The 12,183-nt window shown below is 36.3% G+C and overlaps 1 protein-coding gene across 1 annotated transcript in view; it reads left to right on the top strand.

The window, feature by feature from the left end:
• Window positions 1-5,096: 5,096 nt before the first annotated feature.
• NEBL (nebulette) overlaps window positions 5,097-12,183 on the top strand; it is a 183,457-nt gene continuing 176,370 nt past the window's right edge. The window contains exons 1-2 of the mRNA XM_007936355.2: window positions 5,097-5,177; window positions 5,264-5,335. Of these exons, the coding sequence (XP_007934546.1) occupies window positions 5,097-5,177; window positions 5,264-5,335 (153 nt within the window). The remainder of the gene's footprint in view (window positions 5,178-5,263; window positions 5,336-12,183) is intronic.

The following is a 12,183-nucleotide window of genomic DNA, read 5'->3' as shown; positions in this document are numbered from 1 at the left end:
AAGACATTATCCCCAACCTCAGTCTATTAGTCAATTTCTCTATTGGGCAGATGCCAATGATAAGGAAATACGTAAGCCAAAGGTAAAAAGAAGCAAAAACAAATTAAAAAAATGAGTTATTCAACTGAGAAGCAAGAACTTTCTGGGAAATAGTCATAAAAAAGAAGGCAACTAAAACTGAGGATGTGAAAAGACTGTCAGGGCATGAAAACAAGTGAGATGAACTAATTCTTCTCTCAGCTAAGTCATTTAGGTCGAATATCTTATAATAAGAAAAGTTGAATTTGTTTGGGTTTTTAAAAATGGAAAAAAAATCAGTTTTATCCCTGAACGTTTTTCTTAATAAGAATTAAATCTTGATCTATTTCTTTTTTTAAAAAAATTAATTAATTTTGTGTTGAGACTGTATATGGCATAAAATATGGCACAGTTTCTGCATGTATAATTCAGTGGTATTGATTACATTCAAGCTTTATAACTATTCTCCCCCTCTGTTTCTGAATTTTTCCTCCCCCATTAACATAAAAAGGGTCCTATCTGATCTTTCGAGTTGCAGTTGTCAATTTGATCCCACATAGCTAGTTCTTAAAAGAGTAGAACACTTAAGGTGAATCTTGATCTATTTTAGTAGTTTGTTAGGGATTTTCCTTTTCTCCCTATCACAATGGTGGGGGAAAGCACATTCTCTATAACTGTGAGGAAGATAAAATGGATAGAATAGATAGAAAGGAAAAACAAAAGTGAAATTAAGTATGAAATATCTGTTAAAACCCAAGAGATTCTTATGGCATGTGGCCTTAAGAACACTGAAGAGAATGAAGCACTGTATGAATTACGATGGTGATACAGATGTGTTTCTTGGCCAGGTGAGATGTCTCTATATACTTGAATTACCCATGTGACTCAGTGGATGCTGTGGAAATACATTTGCTTACAATAAGAATCTAACTATAAAAAGATTGAAGACTTTTGTATTATAAATAAGGAGCTCTGCTGGCAGGGTGCCTAAGGGATTTGACTGCAAACCAGAAGGTTGGCAGTTCAAGCCCATCAGCTGCTCCACAGAAGAAAGACGGGTCAATCTACTTCTGTAAAGATTTACTGCCTTGCAAACTCAACAGGGATTGCTATGAGTTGGAATCAACTCAATGGCAGTGAGTTTGGGTATTTTTTTTTGGTATTATAAAGATATACGTTAATGTTTATCTTTAGGCCCTCAATTATAGGACATAATGCAATGCAGCACACTGCTGTCGAGTTGGATCCAACTCATAGTAACCCCTCCTTGGGTTTCCAAGGCATTACCACTGTGGAAGTAGATTGCCCAGTCTTCCTTCCGAGGAGTGGCTGGTGGGTTTGAACCGTCAGTCTTCTGGTTAGCAGTCAGATGCCTTAGGCACTCTGTCACCAGAGCTCCTCAAGTAGTAGGAGGCTCTTCGTATTTTTAAAAAGATATTGGTGGCATCTTGTCCCACCTGCTCAAATGAGAAGACACTTTCATATCAAGTGCTTTTTCCACAACTGTGTACCATTATTGGATAATTGAAAAATCTTGTGTTTTTAGAGATTTCCTTGTTTTAAAAAATACTTTCTTTTGATTAACTGACAGCTCTTTTTCTGTTTAATTACGGGGGATTAAAGGCATAGTGGGATTAAATAATTTGTAGCAGAGGATGTAGTAGAGCTAGCCCTGGAAATTGGAAGTCCAGTCATAAGTAATGTGATACCCATTTGGGTCTCATGCTATGTGAAGGAAAGAATACTGAAGTAAAAAGTAGACAACATAAATGAAATCTTCAGTATATAAAAGAGATTAAGAACTACACAGATATTCCCTTTTGGGGTGTTCCTAGGTAAAAGTATGTTATAAATTGCAATAATGAACTTGATTACCAAAAAAAATAACAAACTGCTAGAGAATTTTGAAACATGATAGTTTTCCATGAAGAATTCTTCCTTCTTTTTCAAGTCAGATTGTGGAGCTATTGACAAGAGATCTTTGCTGTGATAAAATGCAGGGCTTGAAGTTTTTTTCAGAGAGTACATCAATTGTGTATTATATTTATAGGTGAAGGGAAGAAGGATACATTCAGTCAAAACTAATAGTGTATCTAGCTTGCCAAGCATACATTAAGGCATTCACTCAGCAAGTCTTGAATGACAGGTTTTTTATTTCCTATCTTATCTTAGTGGGAATTTAGTTTTACTTCATTGCATCTCTAGCACCAGTCACAGATTCTGGCAGAACAACACTTATTTGTTAAAAGAATGAATATAGGGCTTGTATTAATTTCCTACAGCTACCATAACAAAGTACTATTAACAAAGTACCACATAACAAATGTTGTTGTTGTTGTTGTTGTTATGTGCCATTGAGTTGGCCCTGACTCATAGCCACCCCTCCTTGGATTTCTGAGGCAGTATCACTACGGAAGTAGATAGAGTGGCTTAAAATGTAGAAACTTACTGTCTCACGGTTCTGGAGGCTGAAAGTCTTAATTCTGGGTGTTGGCAGAGTGATATTCCCTCCAAAGGCTCTAGGGGAAGATTCTTTCTTGTTTCTTCCTGTTCTGGTAGTCTTAGGTATTCCTTTGCTTGGGACTGCAGCATAGTCTACTGTCTGCCTCCATAGTCACAAGGCAGTCTTCCCTCTTTATGTGTCCATGTCTTTTTTATAAGGATACCATTCATATGGGATTAGGACCCACGCTACTCCGGTATGACCCCACCTTAATTCATAACATCTTCAAAGACCCTGTTTCCAATCAAGGTCACATTCACAGGTACTAGAATTAAGAGAGAAGCCTGGATGGTACAGTGATTACAGCACTGAGCTCCTAAGCAAAATGGTCAGCAGTTTAAACCCGGACAGCTACTCCTTGGCAGAAAGATGTGGCAGTCCGCTTCCATAAAGGTTTACAGCCTTGGTAACCCTATGGGCAGTTCTGCTCTGTCCAACAGGGTAGCTGTGAGTCGGAATTAACTTGATGTCAGTGGGTTTGTTTTTTTGCGAGGAGGTAGAATTTTTTTAAGGTCTCCTTTGACTTTAAAATTCTGATTCTAAATTCATGAAACAAATTATGTTAACATTGCCTGTCAGTTTCAAAACTTTTCTGTATTAAATCTCAATAGACTGTTTTCTTCTAGCACAGAAGATAATCAGAAAGAACTTGTTCCATGATGGAAATCAGAAAATAGCTGTTTTTGAAGCCTGATGAAGGTAATTCACTATGGGAAATAGATGTCACCATGAGCACACAAATATTGTCACATCAGACAATAGCCAATGAGTATGTCTTAGGCAGCTTTGGCAAGATTTCTCCCTATATGTCTGGCAATTTACCAAAGAAACCTCATAAAAATTACTCTTAGCTACTTCAAAGAAAAGATAATGGCATAGGTCTTCTACAGAATATGAGAACAGTCATCTGGAAGGGGACTTGAGGGAGAGAAAGAGTCTACACATTCTGTTTCTTTATGGAGCAAATGTTACCTACAGAGACTTTCTTGTAAAACCCATGACACTTGGAAACCATAACACATTTGCCATTTTAAAGTTGAAGTACCCACATTCAGTCCCCTTAGTGCAATTTCTTTTTATGGCACTTTGCTGGCAAGTTGGCTTTGTGATACCATTAATTGGGCCTGTATCAAAAGAAAAAAAATTTCATGAAAAGACCAACTTTTCTAGTATGCACCATTTTGTCAGAATAGTACAATAGTTCCTTAAATAATATATCAGAGAACAGTGTTAATTTTCTAAGGTAACAGGTATCATTAAAATAAATGAATAAAACAGATTATATATTTGAGAAATGTTGGGTTAATAAAACCAAAATAGGTTTTTGGCTGTAGTTCTTCTCAGAGCTTCTAATGTATCAATCAATATATGATACTGATCTCTAAATGGCAGTGGTGAGATGCAGTATACAGGTTTTCCCAAACTTGTGTAAGAAATGCCCTTTTTCCTCCCCAGAATATTTTGTGGAACTTTTGGTTCATGGAACACAATCTGAGAAATAATCATGATGACTGTATGGAGTTTCTTGCCAGGATTTTTGATTTAGGTAAAAACCAAAGCAATTTTTTTTTTTAAATAAATTGGAAACTACATGTGATGGCAAGAGAAAACACCATTGTACTTGGCTACTTAGAATAATGTACTGTTTTGAATAAAGTTGTATTTTATATAATTGGCTTCATTATTCACTGAAGGATATTTTTAATGTCCAACACTGATATGCTATGGTTTTATGAAGAATTAATTTACCCTACGATTTAAATCCACCAATTTAATCAAATTGATAAATTGTCACTTGTTACAGTCTTGGAATTGTCTAAATTGACATGAAATAGTTTGCTTTGAGAAATTTATTTTTAATTATATAATCAATGACATATACCTCATTATAAATATTATTTATAGTTTATATTACCAAGCTTTTTCAAGTGTGGTGCACACTGAGGAATATATACATAACTAATGAATTTGTAAAAATTGACACAATGAGAAGAATTGAAAGAAAGTGATTACTTTTTGAAATAGTTATGTTTCTAGAATTCTCAAATGATATAGAAGCATACATTAACTGCAGCTTCTCATTTCTAATGATGTACAATTAAAGCAATGCCGTATTCACCAATATTAGATTAACAGTCATAATTAACTCAGGATAGATTCTTTGAAGTGCTTCAGAGAGCTTTTCATAATAAATTATTAGCCTCTAATCAGCTAATATAAAGTGGGTATTTTCAGAATGTGTGGTAGGTGCATGTCTCATAAAAAATTTCATTTAGGTAACTTTTCTCTTTGGACTTCTTAGCTAGTTTTAAGTTCAATTCTTAACATTGAGTTTTGACTGCTAAGATATTTTTAACACTCCTGAGGCTAGCACTGGCGGCATCTGCTATCCGGTTCCATTCAATCACACACAATTGTGATAAGGAGAGATAAGTGTGAGCTAAATAGAGCTGAGACCTGGGCAAGGTCATTTATCCCAGAGCACCAGGGACACCAAGATCTCAAAGGCACTAGAGGATATAAAAAGGTGCTACACTAGTGAATTAAAAACTACATTTTTTTTTACAGGGTAACAATGAGGGTCCCTGTGTTTGAGGATTTGAAAAATGAAGCTGAAGAGGAAAAAACAGAGGAAGAAGAAACTGAAGAAGAAAAGGTGAATGAGGATGTACTTTCTGAAGAATGGTATTAGTTCCACTAAGCTGATGATTAGAACAATGTTCCTTTCCTTTTTTTGAGCAGGTATTCTATAAGCCTGTTATTGAAGACCTAAGCATGGAATTGGCCAGAAAATGCACAGAACTCATTAGTGATGTAAGTGGTGTAAGTCATTTTTGTCTTGTTTTGCATTGTGTGTGTGGCAGTATTATGTCATAGAATCATAGAACTGGGAAGAAAATCCTTGAAATTATCTATTAAAGTACAATTATCATCCAGATCATGAAACTCAGTCCAGAAATTTTAAATGACTCCTCCAAGGTCACCCATACAGAACATTCCTGCTGGAGCAATCTCCTCATTCCCAATCCTGAATCCTGTCCATTAGGGATTTCATTGTGATTCTAGTGTGCAGTCAGAAGACATTGGATTTCAGAGTGTATTTCATGTGAGAATTCCAAGGACCTTTAAAATTTGTATAATGTCATTTGTTTAGGGAGGATGTCTATCAAAATTAGTGATTTTTAACTTTTTTGGGGGACCTTTTGAAGAATCCAATGAATGCAATAGTTTTCCTAACTAGGAAAATGCATGTGCCTATTACCATAACCATTTAACAGTTTATTTACGGCTAAAGGAGTCATACATTAAGTGTACGTTAAAAACCCTCATCTAGATGATGATGACATTAGCAAAAGGAGCATTTCTGTTGTGATTACCAACCCCCCCGTAACTGGGATTGGTTTTATTATATTTCAAGTGAATCAGAGAATTACAATTATTTAGCATATATATCTAACATATAAATGTGTATATACACATAAAGTAAATATGTCCACTAGAATTCGAGATGCATAAGGAAAAGTATTGCTTACTAGGAGTGAAAATTTAAATGATTCTCTGAGGAGAAAGAAAGCTCACGTAATACGAGTAGGTGTCTGTATCTTCATAGTGAGGCAAGCAGAATACTGTCATTTCTGTTGTTGTTAAGGAGCATAGTGGTTAGGATATTGTATATGTATGTATGTAGGTTTTGTTTTGTTTTTTCCCAAAAGATGCCAATACTGAGAAATATGGTAGCAATCTGTCCAGTCCCCCGGCATGACATGCATCTACCCGAGTTGGACTTAAAAGTAACCTTGAGCAGGTTATGTAACCCCTCAGGGCTCAGTTCCCCAAGTATAACATTTATAATAAAATCAAAACCAAATTCATTGCTGTCAAGTCAGATCCAACTCACAGCGACCCCTCCTTGGGTTTCTGAGGCAGTATCACTATGGAAGTAGATTGCCCAACCTTCCTTCCAAGGAGTAGCTGGTGGATTTGAACCGCCAACATCCTGGTTAGCAGTCAAGTGCATTAGGCACTATGCCACCAGAGCTTAAATAATTGTAACACATCTGAAACATGTAGTAAACTGTATGGAACATCATTACTACTCAATAGCTATTAGTTCTTTTTTTTTCTTTAAGTTATATTTATTTCTTTGCTGTTAAGAATGTAAACCACAAAACATAGACCATCTCAACAATTTCAACATGTACCACTTAATGACAGTCAGTACATTCTTCAAGTTGTACAACCATTCTCACTCTCTTTTCCTAAGTTGTTCCTCCCTCATTAACATAAACTGACTGCCCCTTAAGATTCCTATCTCATCTTCCAAGTTGCAATTGTAAATGTGATCCCATGGAGATAGTTCTTAAAAGAGCATAATGCTCAAGGCAGACCTTTTTTTAAAATAAATAAATAAAACTTATTGAGCTAAACTATTGTTTGGTTTTAAGAAGACTTCAGGGGGTATTTTTTGTTTAAAGATTATCCCAGGGCAATAGTTTCAGGGGTTCATCCAGCCTCCATGGCTCCAGATAGTTTAGAGTCTTTGAGGATTTGAAATTCTGCAGTTTTCCCCTTTTGATCAGGATTCTTCTGTGGAATCTTTGATCAAAATGTTCAGTAATGATAACTGTGTATCATCAAATTCTTGTGGTCTCATGGCAAAGGAGGCAATTGTTCATAGTGGCAGTCAGCCACACATTCCATGTTTTCTGCCTATTCTTGACTGTCTTCCTCTGCTGAACCAATTGTTGTGCCTTAGACGGCTGCTTGCAACCTTTAAAGACTCCAGGTACTATGCAACAGAAACATTAAACACATCAGGCCAATTAACTGTGATGTCCCATGAAACCATGACCCTAAACCTCCAAATCAAGGAACCACTTCCCATGAAGTGTTTAGTTATAATTAAGCAGCCTCAGCAACCATATGTGTGTGTGTGTGTGTGTGTATGTGTGTATATATATATATATTCATTATCAATATATCTATCATACAGCTTTTGCCAATTCAACTTTTTATAAGCATACAACTTATTGACAGTGATTACAATAATCAGCTGTGCAACCCTACCCTCAATCGTGTGATTTTCCCATCATCCCACTTTCTACTCTGTCTTACCCCTGGTAACCACTAATAAACTTTGGTCTCTATATATTTTCCTTTTCTTGTCTTTTTCTATAAGTGAGGTCATAAAATATTTGTCCTTTTGCGACTGGCTTATTTCACTCAGCATAATGTCTTCAAGCTCCATCCATACTGTAGCATGTATCAAGAGTTAATTTCTCCTACTGACTGAGGATATTAGTTCTTATTAACTACTGCATCTGTAAATTACTTTTGCATCTATCCAATCGAATTTTATATATGACTGGTGTGTCAGATAGAACCAAAGGATGGTAGGAATCATACCACTTCCCATAACCTGATGTAAGATATTATTAAATTTTATGATTTCGTCACAATAAAAGTAAAAGAGAAAGAAACAAAGATGTAATTAAATTTTTAGTTATTTGTGCTGCTACTTTACATTTATAAGCTAATGTATGTGTAAGTAATTTGTGAACTGTAATAATAATGAAACAGTATAATAGCAGCAGTTAAGATTAATTGAGCCCTGTGTGCTAGGCACTGCACCTTGTAGGTAGGTTCTATTATTTTTCCTATTTTAGAAATGAGGAAATAGAGGTTCAGAGAAGTTAAGTACTTTGCCCAGGTCACAGAGTAAGCTGTGGAATAGAACTTGACCTCCAGAAGTTTGGCTAGAGAGCCCTTTCTCTTATCCACTCTACTGTTTTGTTTCTTACTATAGATTTACATACATAGTTCATCTTAAAACCAAACTCAATGCCATCAAGTCATATCCGACTCATAGTGACCCCTTCTTGGGTTTCTAAGGTGATATCACTCTGGAAGCAGATTGCCCAACCTTTACTATTATTTAGTATACTAATATTAGTAATACTAATGTTGCTATTTAAAGTCTTAAGTTCCATATCTCTGGAGATAATACCTCTTCCAGATTTGTATGTTTTTAGTGAGGTATAATCGTTGCCAAGGTAAATTGTATTATCGCAACTATTAGGACTAAAGTGATAACTATAGTTAGTAGGTGATTTTGTTGGCATTCTTTTGGATTAGATCATTTACCATGACTCTCAAATCAGCCCTGTGGTAAGAGGTGGCGGCCATTAACATTTTTGCAAAAGCAAATGGCATTCTGTTTCACTCCCATGTGGGTGAAATCAAATACATGGCAGTAATTTATATTTATTACAGATTTATGTTACATAGCAGAATGTTGTACGATTTAAATATTTAGATCATGATCTAAATTTGTATCTGTGTACACATTTCTTTTTTGTTCCCAAATAGAATTCTAAACTCGTTAAGATACTTGTTTAATTTTTTAGAATTTTTAATTTAAAGTATATCTTATCCTGTTCATCTATGAAACTATTTTATATAGTCTGAAGAATTACTTTTGTTTCTAAAAAAAAGAGAGGTTTGAATATAGATAATAAATAAATCATTTTAAAACAAATTTTAATTTATCCTTCCTGGAAAGACTTTGCTTATTGCACTAAATAATATTTTAAGGTTTTTTTTTTTTTTTTTTTTTTTTTTAGAAATTTGGTTGAATAGTTATTATTAAGTAGTAACTTCTTTAGTTTTTCTCAGTATTAGCATTGACTTTATATGGAGCACATGAATTCACTTTTAAGTTCTTATTTCTATTATTTTGTCTGTATGATTATATAGTTATATAAAATGTGTATTTGAAGCTGTATCAGTCATGGAGTTAAAACAAATAAAAGTTGATGTCTTGCTGTACTGAGTTACACCTGCAAAAAAGCCAAAAACCGAACTTACTGCTATCAAGTTGATTCCGATTCACAGAGACTCCCTTGGCTTTCTGAGGCAGGAAATCTTTAGAGAGGTAGATCTTGCCCCATCTTCCTTCTACAGAGTGGCTGGTGGGTTTGAACCACTCACCTTCTGGTTAGCAGTCAAATGCCTTAGGCACCATGCCACCAGAGCTCCTGAGTTGCAGTCAAATCTGTATTATGCCTCTGACAGTGGCCCATCTATTAGTGCCCCATATTTAATAAAGCACACAGTTCTTTTCCATGCCTAAAATCCTAAACACAAAGGAGACCTGATGGTACACTGGTTAAGTTCTTCACTGCTAACCTTGTAGCAGTTCTAAACCACTTGTTGGCTCCTGGCAGTCTTTTCTCTTAAAGATTACAGCCAAGAAAACTCTGTGGGGGTAGTTCTACTCTGTTACGTCAGCTAACTATGAATCAAAATTGACTCAATAGCAACCAACAACAACAGTCTTAAAAGCCAAAGGCAAACCTTCAAGTATCTTAGTTTCGTTTTATAATCCATTCTATCCCAAAATGTCTATCCCATAAATTTACCTAAGCCTTTTTTGTTGTTTGAAGGCAATTTTGTTTTCAGGCTTTGTCACCAAGTGAATTTGGTATATAGTGTTTGCCCACTTTGTAAAGTACTACATCTTGAAGATTGAGAAGTAGCCCTACTTTCTGTTGATTGTTACACAGAGCTAGTGAGCCACAGACCTGAGGTTTGAAACAAAGTTTATCTGATTCCAAAGCCTGAGCCACCATCATGTCTTTCCTCTCCTGCTTTGTCTGCCAAGCACTCTCATGCAGTATCACATAGCTTCCGACAGCAAGCCTACACCATGGGTTCTATGAACCTCAGTTCAGAGGTGGTGAAGCCAAAGCCTAGAGAGGTTGAGTAGCTTGCCCAAGGCTACCTGGCTAGTCAGAGGTGGGGACAAGTTCCAAGCGGAGGTCCAGCTGAGTGCAGAGCCTGCACTTCCCACCACACTTCATTTTTCAGGTAGAAGAATGAATTTATGAGTTTATCTTCATGGAGATGCTTTCCTTTACCCCCTTCATCATTCTAATTTTCCCTCTTTGGACCTCTTCCAGCTTTCATATGTCTTTATTGGGGTGTCATAGCCAGAGCTGTACACAGCGTTCCAGATGTAGATGGCCTGTGATTGTGAGTAAGGTGGAGTGATGTTTCATTTTTGCTTCTAGCACACTTATGATGAATTTCTTGAAGGTGGGGGCTGCAAAAAACCATTAGATCATTCTCTGGGAGGCAGCATCCTCAGTGACTCTCCTAATTTCTGATTTGTAGCTGATAGCTGAGGGCCCATCATCCTTTAATAGTAGTTTAAATTATTTTAACCTTGCTAGTGATGAATCTCGTCTGTAGTTTTCTGCCCTCTTGCATGGCCCTTTGAGAGCTTCTGCAGTTTATCTCCTTCGGTTTGGCATTTCACTTTCCTTGAGCACTTAGGGTCAACCGCAGACCTGCAGGCTCTGCTATATCATACCCTTCCCAGATAATTTATAAGAATGTTAAGTAAAATTAGTCTAGATATCAGTCCTTGGAGGCCTGCGATGTTTAGAATTCTCCACAGAGAGAACTGTCAGTTTTTCAGGTTAAGTGACTCCAATTTGGCAGTCAGTATCAGATATTTTCTTATTTTGTTTTTACTTTTGGTCCTACCTAATTTCTGCTTTGCACTGACTCTGTCCCCCATACTGCCTCTCCCTTTGCAGGACTCACTTCCCATTTGAAAGACTTATTACTTTGGGGCAACCTCTTTTATTGTCAACTAACCATTTAACCCCCCCCCCCCCATATTCTCTCTCTGATATTTAGTCCTAGTTGTTAGACATCTAATCAATTCATTGAATAAATCAAGCTCTACAGACTATATTGAGCGATCACAATCATGGATCTAGTAGCCTTCTTTCAGGCAATCATAAAAAATATTGAGTAAATGAGTCTTTTATGTTTCTTGTAAATTAACCATTACATTCTTATGCGGAGCAAGTTTGGCCACATCTGCTTGGACTCAATATTTTGACTCAATATTTCTGACTCAATATTCTGGTTAAGACCTTTTGAGGGTGTTCATTTGCATGGGAGCAAAAAGAACATTTTCCAGCTGAATGAACATTGCTTGTTGTGGGTAATTCCATGCAGAAAATACTAGATTCTGTGGCTGCCTCTTCAGAGAAAGTCTTGCCTATGTTAGAGAACTGGAGAAAGCAGCTTTGATTATGACCCCTTGACTGCCAATAACAGGAGCTCTGGGGATGCAACAGTTAAGCACTTGGCTGCTAACAGAAAGCCTGGCATTCATACCAACCCATTGGCTCCATGAGAGAAAGACCTGGTGATCTTTTTCCATGATGATTACATGGGGAAATTCTGCTCAGTCACATGGGATCCCTGTGAGTCAGGATCAACTTGATGGCACATAATTAGCAACCCTGTTAACAAATAGTGATAGAGCTGAAGTTCTTTCTTCTAGGCTTTCCTACATTTATTTTTATTTTTATTTTCTTTTGTCTGTACTTCCCATGTACCTCTCTATGTCTTTCTCTTCCTCAATGCTGCCATATTGGTCACTCACATTTGGTACATTGCCCTTCCCAAATCAATACTTATCTATATCTATCTAAGTATTCCCTCCCCTCCCCTCCCACTCTTGGTAACCAACAAAGAAAATTTCCTTCTATAGATAAGCCTTTCTTTAACTTTTACCATAACAGACTAATACAATATTTGTCCTTTTGTGATTGACTTATTTCACTCAGCATAATGTCCTC

Source organism: Orycteropus afer, unplaced genomic scaffold, assembly GCF_000298275.1.
Source record: "Orycteropus afer afer isolate SDZICR_OR568_19922 unplaced genomic scaffold, OryAfe1.0 scaffold00035, whole genome shotgun sequence".
Classification (NCBI taxonomy): Eukaryota; Metazoa; Chordata; class Mammalia; order Tubulidentata; family Orycteropodidae; genus Orycteropus; species Orycteropus afer.
The sequence above is the reverse complement of the archived record's forward strand: the minus strand, read 5'-3'. Positions and strand labels throughout refer to the sequence as shown.